Source organism: Manis pentadactyla, chromosome 7 (assembly GCF_030020395.1).
Source record: "Manis pentadactyla isolate mManPen7 chromosome 7, mManPen7.hap1, whole genome shotgun sequence".
Classification (NCBI taxonomy): domain Eukaryota; kingdom Metazoa; phylum Chordata; class Mammalia; order Pholidota; family Manidae; genus Manis; species Manis pentadactyla.
Genome location: NC_080025.1, coordinates 131,622,780 through 131,635,143, shown reverse-complemented (window position 1 = coordinate 131,635,143; position 12,364 = coordinate 131,622,780). Strand labels below are relative to the sequence as shown.

Below are 12,364 nucleotides of genomic sequence, written 5' to 3'. Positions count from 1 at the left end.
GAACAGGTCAAGGTCTTTTCCGTTTCCCAAATCACTGGGGTAGAGAGCGAGGTTCTGATTGGCTTTCTGAGGAGACAAGCACACTCAAGGACCAGTAAGAAGCTGGTTATGGCCCCGGTGGGAGGGCTTGGGAAGAGGAAGTAGAAAAACTAAGCCCGGAGCGTTGCCCCAGCAATAGAAAAACCTCAGACCTGGGGAGCAGTTAAGCGTGTGTGGTATTAGAAAGCGTTTCACGTCACAGGACAAATTCCTGACAATGTAGAGAAGTGTCGGCGGAATCTTGAAATTGATGAGGTGATGCCTTCTTTTACGTGGGGGAACTTCAACCCTGGGGATGTAGGCGGGCAATCCTCGCAAAGGAAAGCTCCTGCTTGCCTCGTGATGGTTTCAAGTCGTGATTCAAACAGAAGCCTTTCAAGTGCCCGATTTACGGGCAGTAACTCGTCCTTCCTTTCTCTTAGTACTTTTATGGGACTTCCCTGACACTATTTGGGTCGGTGAAGGAAAGTGTAAGTGGAATGCACTAAAAGCTTATGGAACAAATGAAGGGAGGATGGAGTGGAATGAGGAGGAGAATTATAAATTTGGAGACCACAGTTATTGAGCAAGAGAAACCTATGAAGATACCCGAAGCTTGGCACGAGGCTCTCTAGGCTTCTGAGTAGGCTTGAACTGCCACAAAGACGTTGAAGCGTAAGTGTCAGAACTTTGGGGTTGGTGAGACAGATAAGGAATTGTATGTCTGCCTGCCCACGTGGGATATTCTCCTTGATTTCTAGAAGCTGCGTACCTAGTGTTTAGTGTTCTTTTCCTCATAACAAGTCCAGTAGATTTTTTACTGCCACGCAGTTCCTCAGAATAATTCAACATAAACGTGGAATGATAATTTTTACATTTTTTAACTGAATGGCACACTATGCATTAATTCTTTAAGACCTAAGTATTTGTAGTAAGTTTTATTTCTCGTTTATCTTTCTTAGAGCATAAAATTCCTCCTGGGATCTCAAAAAACAGAGCTTTACATCTGGGAGAGCACAAATACAGGCCTGACATGTGCCAGCAGGTGCTGGGTTCCATCTAGTGATAGTCGGAGCGACTGGAGGAGGCGGGTTCGCGGGTTCCAGTCTCGACTCCCAGGAGTGCAGCTTCCAAATCCAAAACTCTTACCCACTTGCTCTTCCTTTTCTTCTTAGGTGGTGAAGACAAAGTGAGGGGAAAGGTTTTGTACTACCGCCTGACATCAAAGCTGCTCACTCAGAGTGCCTGCAGTCCATTCTATATATAAGACAGCTATTCACAAGGGTCAGTGTTAGAACATTTGACAGGGATACCTGTTCTAGTCTGAAGGGCACCTGCTCATTGGATTTAGTTTTACTGTTATGGATACCCATGGAATGTTAGCTTGTCATACAGAATAGCAGGATTAACAATATCAAACATCACCTGCCTTTTAGAATCACTTTGTACAGGTGAGGAAACAGGTTTAAGAGATTTATTCAGAATAGGTGGCTGGGGGCAGGGCTGGGACAAGGATCCAAGGTTGCTAGTTCATAATTCTGGGAACACTTCCTCTTCTTCTTCATTCACCTCCCTTCCCCCTTAAAAAAGTAGTAGTTTTTTTAAAAAATGGAGATAACTAATTTTAATATTAACTTACATTAAGACCTATCATGAGGAATATAATTTTGATATAAAAAATAGTGTAGGTACAATGAAAATAACTCATTGTCTCAGTTCACTACTTTAAACAACTTTTGGTGTAGTCCTACTTTTATTCAAACAAGAAATGAAAATGCAGTAAGTTGTTATAGCCATGTTGTAATTGTCTTTCTGTTATATGTGCATCTTGGAAAAGTCAATATTAACACATATGGTACTTTAAGGATTAGTAGCAGATCATCTTATTCAGGACCTGTATAAAATACTGTTATATGGTCGCATATATAACTGGCCAAAATAATTCCACGGCTATTTACACAGACCCCTAGCCTGTGCAGGTGGGGTTGAACTGGTCCACCAAGCACCAAAACATCATCCCCTGATCTAGGCTATTGTGCCTTTTTCTTCCCTGGCAGAGCCATTGGTTCCCTCTCTCCCTCACACCCTCCAGCAAATTCCAGAATTAATTGGCCCTCTGTCCTGTGTGCAGGACTCTCTCTTTGTCTTAACAGTGTCAGGACACATAATGACCTGGTTATTAGCTGCGAGTATCTAGCCTCCCACCACACCCTACCTTCTTCAGAGTCAGATTAAATCCACCGCCCATAATCTGGTGTATTAGGTTCACATTTGGCTGCCACCATTGCCCTACTAAGTACAGGACTCCTGCATTGAAACCAAAAACTGGAAATGCTTTTCCAGTCAGTCACGTATGCCCTCTGAGGGGACTTAAAAGCATTGTAACTTTCACAAGTTACAATGTAGGATCCTCATTTCAAGGAGTAGTGTGAAGAATAATGGAGGCTTGTGATAGCTTTGCAATCTCTGAAGCACTTTACATCAGCTACTTTCTAGCACTGGGAATTTATGTACATTGCTTGACCTCAGCCTGTGTCTTTATCTGTGAAATAGTGGTAATAACTAAGTGGCCAATGTGAAAAGTGAGATACGCAGAGTGTACCTGGCACATGGAAAGCATCCAGTAAAGGGTAGTTTTCCTTAACAATTACAGAAATGGTAAATGTATGGTTTTACCTCCATATAAGTACCCTTATTTTAAGAACTCAAGGTAAGTTTAGGCCTTGTGCTTTCCTCCCTTTCCTGCTCTCAAAACAGGACCTGGACTCCTGCAGAGGATACAGGGCAGGACATTGCTAAGTTACGTTGCTGCTGCCCAGAGAAGCGCCTGTCAGGAAGTAAATGCCAAAAGTGAGTACGGATCCACCGGTAAGGCCAGGAGCTACTGGTCTTACAAAGTCTGAACCATGTGAAATTTCCCTACTCTGAGTCTCGGCATTGAGCATCCTGGCGCAGGAACAGAGGCAGCTTTATTTCTTTTTTCCCACTCTCAGTAATTGGGGGAAAAAAAGAAACTCTTTGGAGTTTGGGGCAAAGGAGAAAAGGAGGAGACTTGCAGAAAATCAAAAGAGGCGCTTTCCCTTTTTATGAATATTTTATCCTACTATTAAGGCTTTTTTTTCTGTGGTAATGAACAAAGTAGGTGCAATTTCAGCCCAGTGGACTTGTTTTAAAATGCTCCATCATATTTACTTATTGTAACTTTATATTAAAAATATTGACATTTATGGTATAAGGTCTAGAAGGAAAAAATTTACAACACCCATAATCCTACCACTCAGAATTTATTGTTGACAACTAATTTTTCTCTTTTCTTCCCTATCAGTCAATTATTTTAAAAAGATAGGAGTCCATAGTATATATACTATTTTATAGCAGCATTTACTTAATTATGAACATCTCCCCATGTCATTTAATATTCTTCCTTAATATATAATACCATCATGTGACTGTCCTTTCAAGTATCCGCTCTCATTCTACCAATCTCCTACTTTTGGGTTTTGAGGTTTTTCCAGTTTCATGAAAAGATTCAAGGATTTAAATGGGTTGCTGCTTTGTCTAAATGACAGGTGCTCTAGGAGTGTGTGTTAAACCAAAGGCATTGCCTGCGAGCCTCAGCCCTTCTTTGCCAGGCTAATAAAGTCACCTGGAATTGTCTTCTCTGGGCCCCAGTATTGAAGCCTAAGAAAGATGAAACCAGTTCAGCCTGAAGGCTCTTGGAGGGTTGCCCTTTAAAGCCTGCTTCCGTCAGGGTTCCCTGTTCTTAACCTTAGGAAAAGATGTTACCGTGAGAGAAAATTAAAGGGGGGTGAGGAGGTGTTGGCAATCAGGGTTTTATTAATAAAACCTCTCAAAACTCCTGGCATGTTTATCGCCATTTTATAAATGAGGAAAGTAAGACTCAGAGAATTTGTCCAAGCCTGCATGGGTAGTTAGAGACTCAGGCTAAGTCTGAAGTGTGAACTCTTCCCAGCGTGCTTCCCACTGCTCCTACAAACTGATGGCTATAACTTCATTCTTTTTTTTCCTCCTGTGGGAAATTTGTTGTCAGTCTTCTAAGATAATATAGATTTGTTATCTGCCTCTAAAAAGAAAAATCCCCTCCTGACCAAGAATTTCTTCTGCATATGAATTTCCTGGGGTGCCTATGACTTCTGAGTCTTTGCCTAAATAATGTATCCTCATTCTCTGATAAAGAATCCGATGACTTAACTTTTTATCTACTTTTTGCTTATTTTCTTATAGAAGTGACATCACCATATACATTGGAAAGTCAGAGTCATAAAAGGAAGTTCTTCTAAACCCTGCAGCAGTTTAACACATTATATATAGTTCCCTTAGCTTTTGGGATTTATGAAGTATGACCATAGATAGATAGCAATTATATGACATATATATATATATATATATATATATATTTATCCTATACATATAAAGTACATATATTATATATACAGCAATAGGCCTATTTTTCTGGGTTGGCTCATAAATGGTCCTGAAGGAAATTCTAAAGGAGCCTTTTTAGAATTGTTGAGAACCATGAAGCATTGAAGTGGGCCTATAACCTCACAGTGTGACACTTTGAAGGCAGTAACTAGTACTTGGAAGTGTAATTTCTGGAATGCTTTGTTAAAGTCTCTTTATAAAATTTAATCAAAATCAGTTTCAGTCGAGGGTACATGTTTTCAAAAACCTTTTTTCCGTCTTCTTCCCTCTCTTCCACACATGCATGCATGCTCACACACCCATGTGCTCACACACACACACACACACACACACACACACACACACACACACACACACACACACACACACACACACTACCAATGCCCTAGTGCAAGCTACCATCATCTCTTACCTGGACTTTTTGAGTAGACTCGTAACAAATTTTCCTGAATCCCCTTCTGCTCTCTTTTAGGCAGCCAGGGTGATATTGGTAGAATCTTCGTGATCATGTCACAGCTACCCTCCCTCCTTCCCGTAGCTTAAAACACTGCACTGGTTTCCCATCGCTCCTGATACTGGCCTTTCTTCCTCCTCCCTACGGCCATTATGCCTTTGTACTTGCATTTTCCCTACTTAGAATTTTGTTCTTTCCCAAGTAAAAGCACAGAGCAAGAGCCCAAGTTTCCTATCCCAAGCTGAATCTCTAATGCAACTCTATTACTGGGAACTAATAATTATCCAACCCAAGGGGAAAATATGATTTGCAGGTTCAAAAGAAGTCCATTAGTGGGTAAGAATGTGGGTGGTGGAGCCAGCCTGCCTGGGTTCCAGTCCTGGCTCTGTTCTGTACTAACCATGTGATCTTGGGCGATTTGTTTAACATCCTTGCCTTATTTCTTCTGCTGTGTAATAAGCATAGTAATGGTACCTACCTTACAAAGTTATACTAGTTAAGTAAGTTAACACATGGAAAGAGGCAATACATTTTAACTTTAAAAAGTCTCAATGACAGATTAAGGACCTAAAATAATTTCTTATAGAGTAAAATCAACTTCTTTTTTTTTTTTCTGGAGGAAAACAGATATAGCAAGTAACTGAGAGGCCCTCCTAGGGCAGGGAAAGGCTGGTCCTAGTAGATAAGGCTTCAGGGGCTGTACTTTGTAGGGAAAGACATATGATTACTTAGTCAAAACAAGTACCAAGCCACAGATGCCAGTGAGTTGAGATAACATGAAGCCTAGGGGACTTAAAAAATACACAGAGGGGGAGAAAAATAAATCTAAAGTAGTATTAAAAAAATCACAACAGCAGACAAAAGACCATCTGTTTACAAATGGAATCATCATAAGAGAAGCATTTTTGAGGCTGCCTGAGGTCCCAGAATTTTTTAACAGAATGCTCCCTGGTGCCTTTGAGAGCTGTCATTTCTAAGCTACTTCTAAGGGCTATTTTGAGTCCAGAGAGAAACCCGTTACCTATAGACCCATTCCCCATTTGAATCCTCACTGAATCTTTATTAAATACACTTAGAAAGTAGCTTGACTGGGATCATTTATTGGTGAGTGTTCAAGTAAAGAATAAGGAGACTAATTTTTTACCAGTCTTGTAATCATCAGTTGGTACCAACAGCTGAATATTGGTCTTTTTATGCCAGTTAAATACCCTACCTAGTCTGCCATTATCTCTCTGTGAAGTGTCAGATAAGAGAAATAGGTAAATCACCTCATAGTATGTAAAAGTTAACAAGAAAGGTTAATTACTCTTGTATGCTGTGTTCTGTAGACTAGTTATGATTTATAAGATGAGTAATGGCACAGGTTCCAATGCTGGGTGATTGTCGGTGAGATGGCGTGCTGAAACTCAGGTAGTTGTGATTCATGATCACTTAATGGCAGTTGAAGCAGAGAACTGCAAGGCCAGATGACCTACATTTCTCCACTTTTGGAACTTTAAGCAAGTATCTGAAGTCCAGGCATGTATATCTTGCTAAACTTCCCTTCTGTTGAAAGTCATTTTTAAGACCAATAGGAAAGACCCCGTGTTCTCAGCTCCAGATTCAACTATATTAGGTAAAATACTAATAACCAACTTTTAACATAGTATCGTGGAAAATGTTACGTTTTTATCTCCATAAAAGGGTAGATTAAGCAAATACATGTGTGTGTTTGTGTTTATTCACACGTATACCTTTATTTTCCTCTTTGCCTAAACTCATGTATTTCCTAATGTTTTGTTGGCATCTCTACTTTCGCAAAAAATGGGGGAGAAAGTAGAGCAAAAAAAAGGAAAGGGAAAAAACGGGAAAACAGACCTTTCAGAAATGCATAGGATCTGTTCTCAACCAGCAAACCAAACCAAGAAGTAGCCAGTTATTCGTTGAATGTGTCCTAATGTTAAAAAATGGTGACATGATTTTGAAGAAGTGAATTAACAATATTTTTGGTGCCTATCGTGAACTGTGCCAGGAGCAAGAGAGATCTATAAAGAGATTTTTATAAAGTAAATGAAACATTGTCCTTGTCCTCAAGGAGCTTGGAGTTTGACTTAGTAGGAGTGAGACTAGCTCATGAACTGTTAACTACAGGCCAACAAATATAAGTGCAAGTGCAATTATTAGGGGTTCAGAGGGAGTTTTGGTGGAAGTGTGCTCAAGTATGTGGGGTTCAGGTGCTGAGGTGAGAAGAAGACGTCTGAGAGGTGAGAAGTTAGGTACATAATGGAAGAGTTGTGAAGTCTGAGCAATGGTAAAAAACAAGTAGAATCCCAGTCAGAATCTAAAATTGGATTGTGGTGATGGTTGTATAATTGTATTAAACTCACTAAAACTCATTAAATTGTATGTTACAAGTGGGTAAATATTACGGTATGTGAATTATACCTTTAAAAGATGGACTTAGAAACAGACACATGTAGACAAGTTCCTGGCTCTGCAATTTACTAGTTGTGTGATCTTGGACAAGTTAACCTCTGATCTTCAGGGTCCTCTTATGTAAAACAGAACAGTGATATGTAGCTCAGGGTCATGGGAAAGATTGAATAGGATAGTGTACGGACAGCGCCTGCTGCTGTTTTCATGCCCAGCGTCTGATAGTTCCCTTCCTCTGTTGCTGGTTCTTTTAAATGATTTGGGAACAGCAGTAGCTTCTTCTGGCTTCCTTCCATTAGAACTTGACTCTGAAGCCCCCTGCTAGTTACTCTCTGATTTTGCTTCTTCCTTTCCTTGCTGAGCACCTTCATCAAGCATCTGCCTTGTACTTCGAATGCTATTTGTCCGTGCCTTTTGCTCATGCTCTTCTTGCCGCCTGTGTTGTTTCTTATGCTTCTCAACTTGGTTAACCCTTAATCATTCTTTCATTTATTTTTTAGGATTTTTAAATTGTATACTATTTAAGCATATGGAGAAGAATAGAGAATAATATATAAACACTGTGCATCCACTCCCCAACTTTATCATATCTTAACATTCTGCCATATTTACTTCAGAACTTTTCATGTGGACAAGCCTTTGGGTTAGTTTACTTTTTCACTTGTGTTTTGAGATAAGTTGTGACGGGATAGGAACTAGATTTGAAATACACTAATTTCTAGGATGGACTATATATTAGATTATATAAATCAGTTTTTAAATTCTAGATTTACTTTGTTCACCAAAACCTTCATTTTTTTGTTAACAATGATCACCTGCATGTTTTTGTCACTTTCATTCATAGCAGTTATAAAGGAGGGATAACTTTCCCCAGGTTCATTGGAGGGTGGAGTGAGGGCATTATGTGGAGCTAATCACACTATCCCATGGCATGAGATTTACATTTCTTATCTTATTAATACTTTGTTACCTCCCCTAATTCAGTAGACTTTCATTTGTGCTTTCAATTTTGAAACAGAAAGTTACTATGATCAATCCATCTAAAATAACCAAGGAGTCTGCTAAAGCTATGTTGGTTAATAACTTTTTCTAGAAAGACAATAATTAAATAAAATGTACAGTAACACTGTAAGGCTTTTCATATTTTGAGTGTGTGTGTATATATGTGTTGTTAAAATGTCTAGTGGATGATCAGAAAATACTTATTTGTCATTCTTCCCTTAGTCAGAATTCTGTTTTTTCTCTTTAGTCTATCTTCGTGTTTAAAGGTTTCAGGGCTCTCTTTGCTTCTGCCCTCTATATTTGGTTCTTTTTTCATAATCACATGGACTCCATTGGGAGTCCATAGGACTCAATGCATAACCTAACCATTAAATGATGGTCTTTTTATGTATCTTGGTAGGTTAAGTTTCCCAGTATTTGCATATTTCGCCACAGCTGCAAACTCGACCAGGTAAGAGCAGAACATAGCCATAGCTCTAACGTAAACCTGAAGGTGCTTTAGGCTTTGATTGACCCTTCCAGGCATCTTCTAGAGACTCTTGTTAGGAATCTTGAGAGCATGGTCATTGTTCCCCTTTCTACTCTTTAGATATCTTCCTTTTACTCCTTCAATCCCTGCTTTTTTTCCTTTCTCTTGGCTTCCCTTTGCATCGCCATCTCTAGCATTTATTTCAGAATGGAGTCATTGTCATTTGTGTTTTCTTTTGGTAATTTCTTGTTTTTCTTGGAATGTTTAGACACCTGCTGCTGCTGCACCTCTTCCTTATTCCTTTCTTTTTCTCTTCCTCTTTCTTCCTATGAAGTAGAAGTTGAAGAGTTGTTCTTCATTCTCTACTGGTGTATGTATATCAGAATCTGGCTCAGGAGTCTTTGAGGAGAGTCCCCAGATGTTGGGAGCTCCCACTTCTCCAGTCCTGTCACTGGTGGCTTTCTCATTTCTATTGAGCTTAAACCACAGCTCGTCACCCACACAGGGACTTGAATAGCCATTGTAGTAGGTGGCAAAAAAGAAGCTTCCTCAGGACCCAGAGGCCATCCTTGCTTCCAAAGAGAAGGCAATGAAGGTTGTTTTTGTTTTCTATGACAAAGTGTTTGAAAATATCGATGAGATGAAAATTTAATAAAAACTGTAATTTACTAAAATTGACTCAAGAAGAAATAGAAGATCTGAAAAGTTCAGTAATCAATGAAAGAATAGAATCCATAGTATAAAATATTCTCCTACCTAACAAACAAAAAACAATTGCCCAGAAATCTTCATAGGTGAGGACTGTAGGAAACACTCATTCCCAGTGTCTGATATTTGCTTCCCTGTGGAAGGAAATTTATTGGTGTAACATAACTGGCCTCTTTCTGTCCCTCCAGGGAAATAGGGGCAATTTATCCAATTGGTGAGTTTGGAAGAAAGTTTTAAGTATATCTGGCCTAGCCCCTTCTTTGGAATTGACTTGTTTCAGAGAGGAAGTGCACAAGCAATTTTAGCAATAAAGCCCCTGTCATTGTGGATTAGATCTCAGGGTCTAGCACTGCCTGCCTGGATGGATCATCTGTCTAGGTCTGGGAACAGTATAAAGAAACTTAATGTTGTTTCATATTGGGCCACATTATCCAATAACTTTAACAGCAATATAGCTGATATTCTGCTTTCTACTTTTATAGCACTTACCTGTTTCTTCCCATACTTAGTTACCAATTTTACAACTTTGGGTTGGGAAAAACTGTTTTTAAAACTTTTTATGTTGAACTTCTTATGTTAAATTTGTACTGATAAAAAGTTGCAGGGATAGTACAGAGTTCCTGTATGTCGTTCACACAGCTTCCCCTAATGTTAGCATCTTAGGTAACCACGCTACGCTAGTAAGAACCAGGAAATTAACACTGGTATGACCAACACTGCTAGCTAAACTGAAGACCTTATTCAAGTTTTGCCACTAATTTTCCACTAGTGCCTTTTTCTGTTCTGGGGTCTTATCTAGGATCTCACTGCATTTAGTTGTTAGTTGTCCCTAGTCCCCTGCAGTCTGTATAAGTTTCTCAGTCTTTCCTTGTCTTTCACAACCATGATATTTTGGAAGAATGTAGATTATTTTGTCAAATGCCTCTCAGTTGGAGTTTGCCTGATGTTTTCTCATGATGGAACTGATTGCACATGAGGTGATAATACCACAAAATACTGTGTTCTCACTACATCACATCACAGGGTTCACAATGTGGATACATCTAATTACGGGTGATGTTAACCTTGATCTATTGGTTAAGGTGGCTCTGCCAAGTTTTGCCACTGTAAAATTACTGTCTTCCCCTTTGTAATTAATAAACATCTTGAGGAAAATACTTTGAAACAATGCAAACTTTATTTCTCCTCAAACTTTTACTCACTAATTTTATTGTCTCTTGATAGCACTTGCCTACAACAGTTATTGTGTTATTTCATGATGATTTCATATTTTCCTCTTTCCTTTTACATTTATTAATTCAAATTCTACCATAAGGAAGATATATCTCATCTCCCCCATTTATTTATTTGATTATTTTTATCTGTATGGATTCATGGATATTTATTATATTTATGGATTATAACCTAATAATGTAATTATTGACTTTGCTGCCCAAATTGTCCAGCTTTAGCACTTAGAGCTACCTAGGGTGGCCCCGAATTTATTTTGTGTGTTTATGGAGCATGATCTTACTTTCTGGCACCAGAAGTGTTCCTGGTTCATTTTATATATTACCTGCCCTGGCCCTGGAATCAACTATTTCTCCAAGGAGTACTGGGTCCTTTTATTAGAGAGTGGTGTTTAGAAACCAAGACCTGAGCACAAGGTGTGAAATTGGCTAAAATTTCTGACAATTTCCAGTTGATGTAAATGTGGAGTGATTGGAATTCTTATCCTTATGGGAATCCGTTTGGAAAACAATTTGGCATTAGCTAGTAAAGTTGTAGGTAAGTAAATTCTATAAACCAGTAATTTCACCGGAAAACTCTTGCACATGACAATAGGAGTTACATGCAGCTTTGCTCAGAATAGACAAAGTGGAAAATAATCCAAAAGCCCATCAGTAGAACAAAAGCATAGAGTGTGGTATATTCATAAAATGGAATGCTCTAAAGCAGTGAAAATGTGCTACAACTACACACATCCACATGTATGAATCTCAGATATATAATATTGAGAAAAAATATATATACAGTATGATCCCATTTACCTAGAGCCAATCAACATGCAAACTAAAACAATGTGAATAAATGTAGCAATGCCTTAACACTAAGATGAAAAAAAGAAAAGGGAATTGTTACTGCAAAATTCAAGATAGTGGTTACAGGCAGGGGGTGGGATGCAGTGGGCTTCAGAGGTATTGGTAATGTATTTCTTAAGCTGAATGGTAGGTTAATGGATATTCATTGTATTTAGATCAGAGATATATATGAATGAAGTACCGCATAGTCAAGAAGGAAGAAAAGTAAATGGGGGAGGAGCTAGACAAGGGAAAGAAGAAAGGGAAAAAACAAGGGAGGGAGGAGACAGAAAGTCCTGAGACAGGGAAAGGAAGGAAAGAGCTGTGCATCACGACTCAGGATCCGAGTGGGAGCGCAGATTCTGACACCAAACAGCCGTTTGGCTTTGAGTGAGTCACTAAACTCTGAGCCTCAGTTTCCACACCAGTGAAATGGAAAAAATGTACTCTGCCCTGTGTACTTCCCAGTGTTACTGTGAGGATAAAATGAAATGTTTATACCTGTAGAAGAGTGCTTCAAAAAAGGAATAAAATGTTCTAAAATATAAAAGAAAAAAGAAGTTAATACTTTACACAGTCTTGCTTCCTAATGCCAGGAACCTAGTGTATCTCAGTATTGTGTAATTTCATATTCAGTGACCATTTAATTGAACATTCTGCTTACTTCTTGCTAAACTAACATATATGGAGGAAAGCAGATATTCTGCTTCTGCCTTTCTAGAAGGTGAGTTTGCTCTTCTGACCAAATTTATGGAAGAGTGGCTTAACCACATTATTTCTGAGGCCTCAGGTTGC

General features: G+C 39.0%; 1 protein-coding gene across 1 annotated transcript in view; it reads left to right on the top strand.

Annotated features, from left to right (window-relative positions):
- The first annotated feature begins 2,844 nt into the window (after positions 1–2,844).
- The window catches only part of AKR1B1 (aldo-keto reductase family 1 member B), a 111,409-nt gene continuing 101,889 nt past the window's right edge, over positions 2,845–12,364 (top strand). Inside the window, exon 1 of the mRNA XM_036905576.2 lies at positions 2,845–2,868. Coding sequence (XP_036761471.2) covers positions 2,860–2,868 — 9 coding nt within the window. The 5' untranslated portion in view covers positions 2,845–2,859. The remainder of the gene's footprint in view (positions 2,869–12,364) is intronic.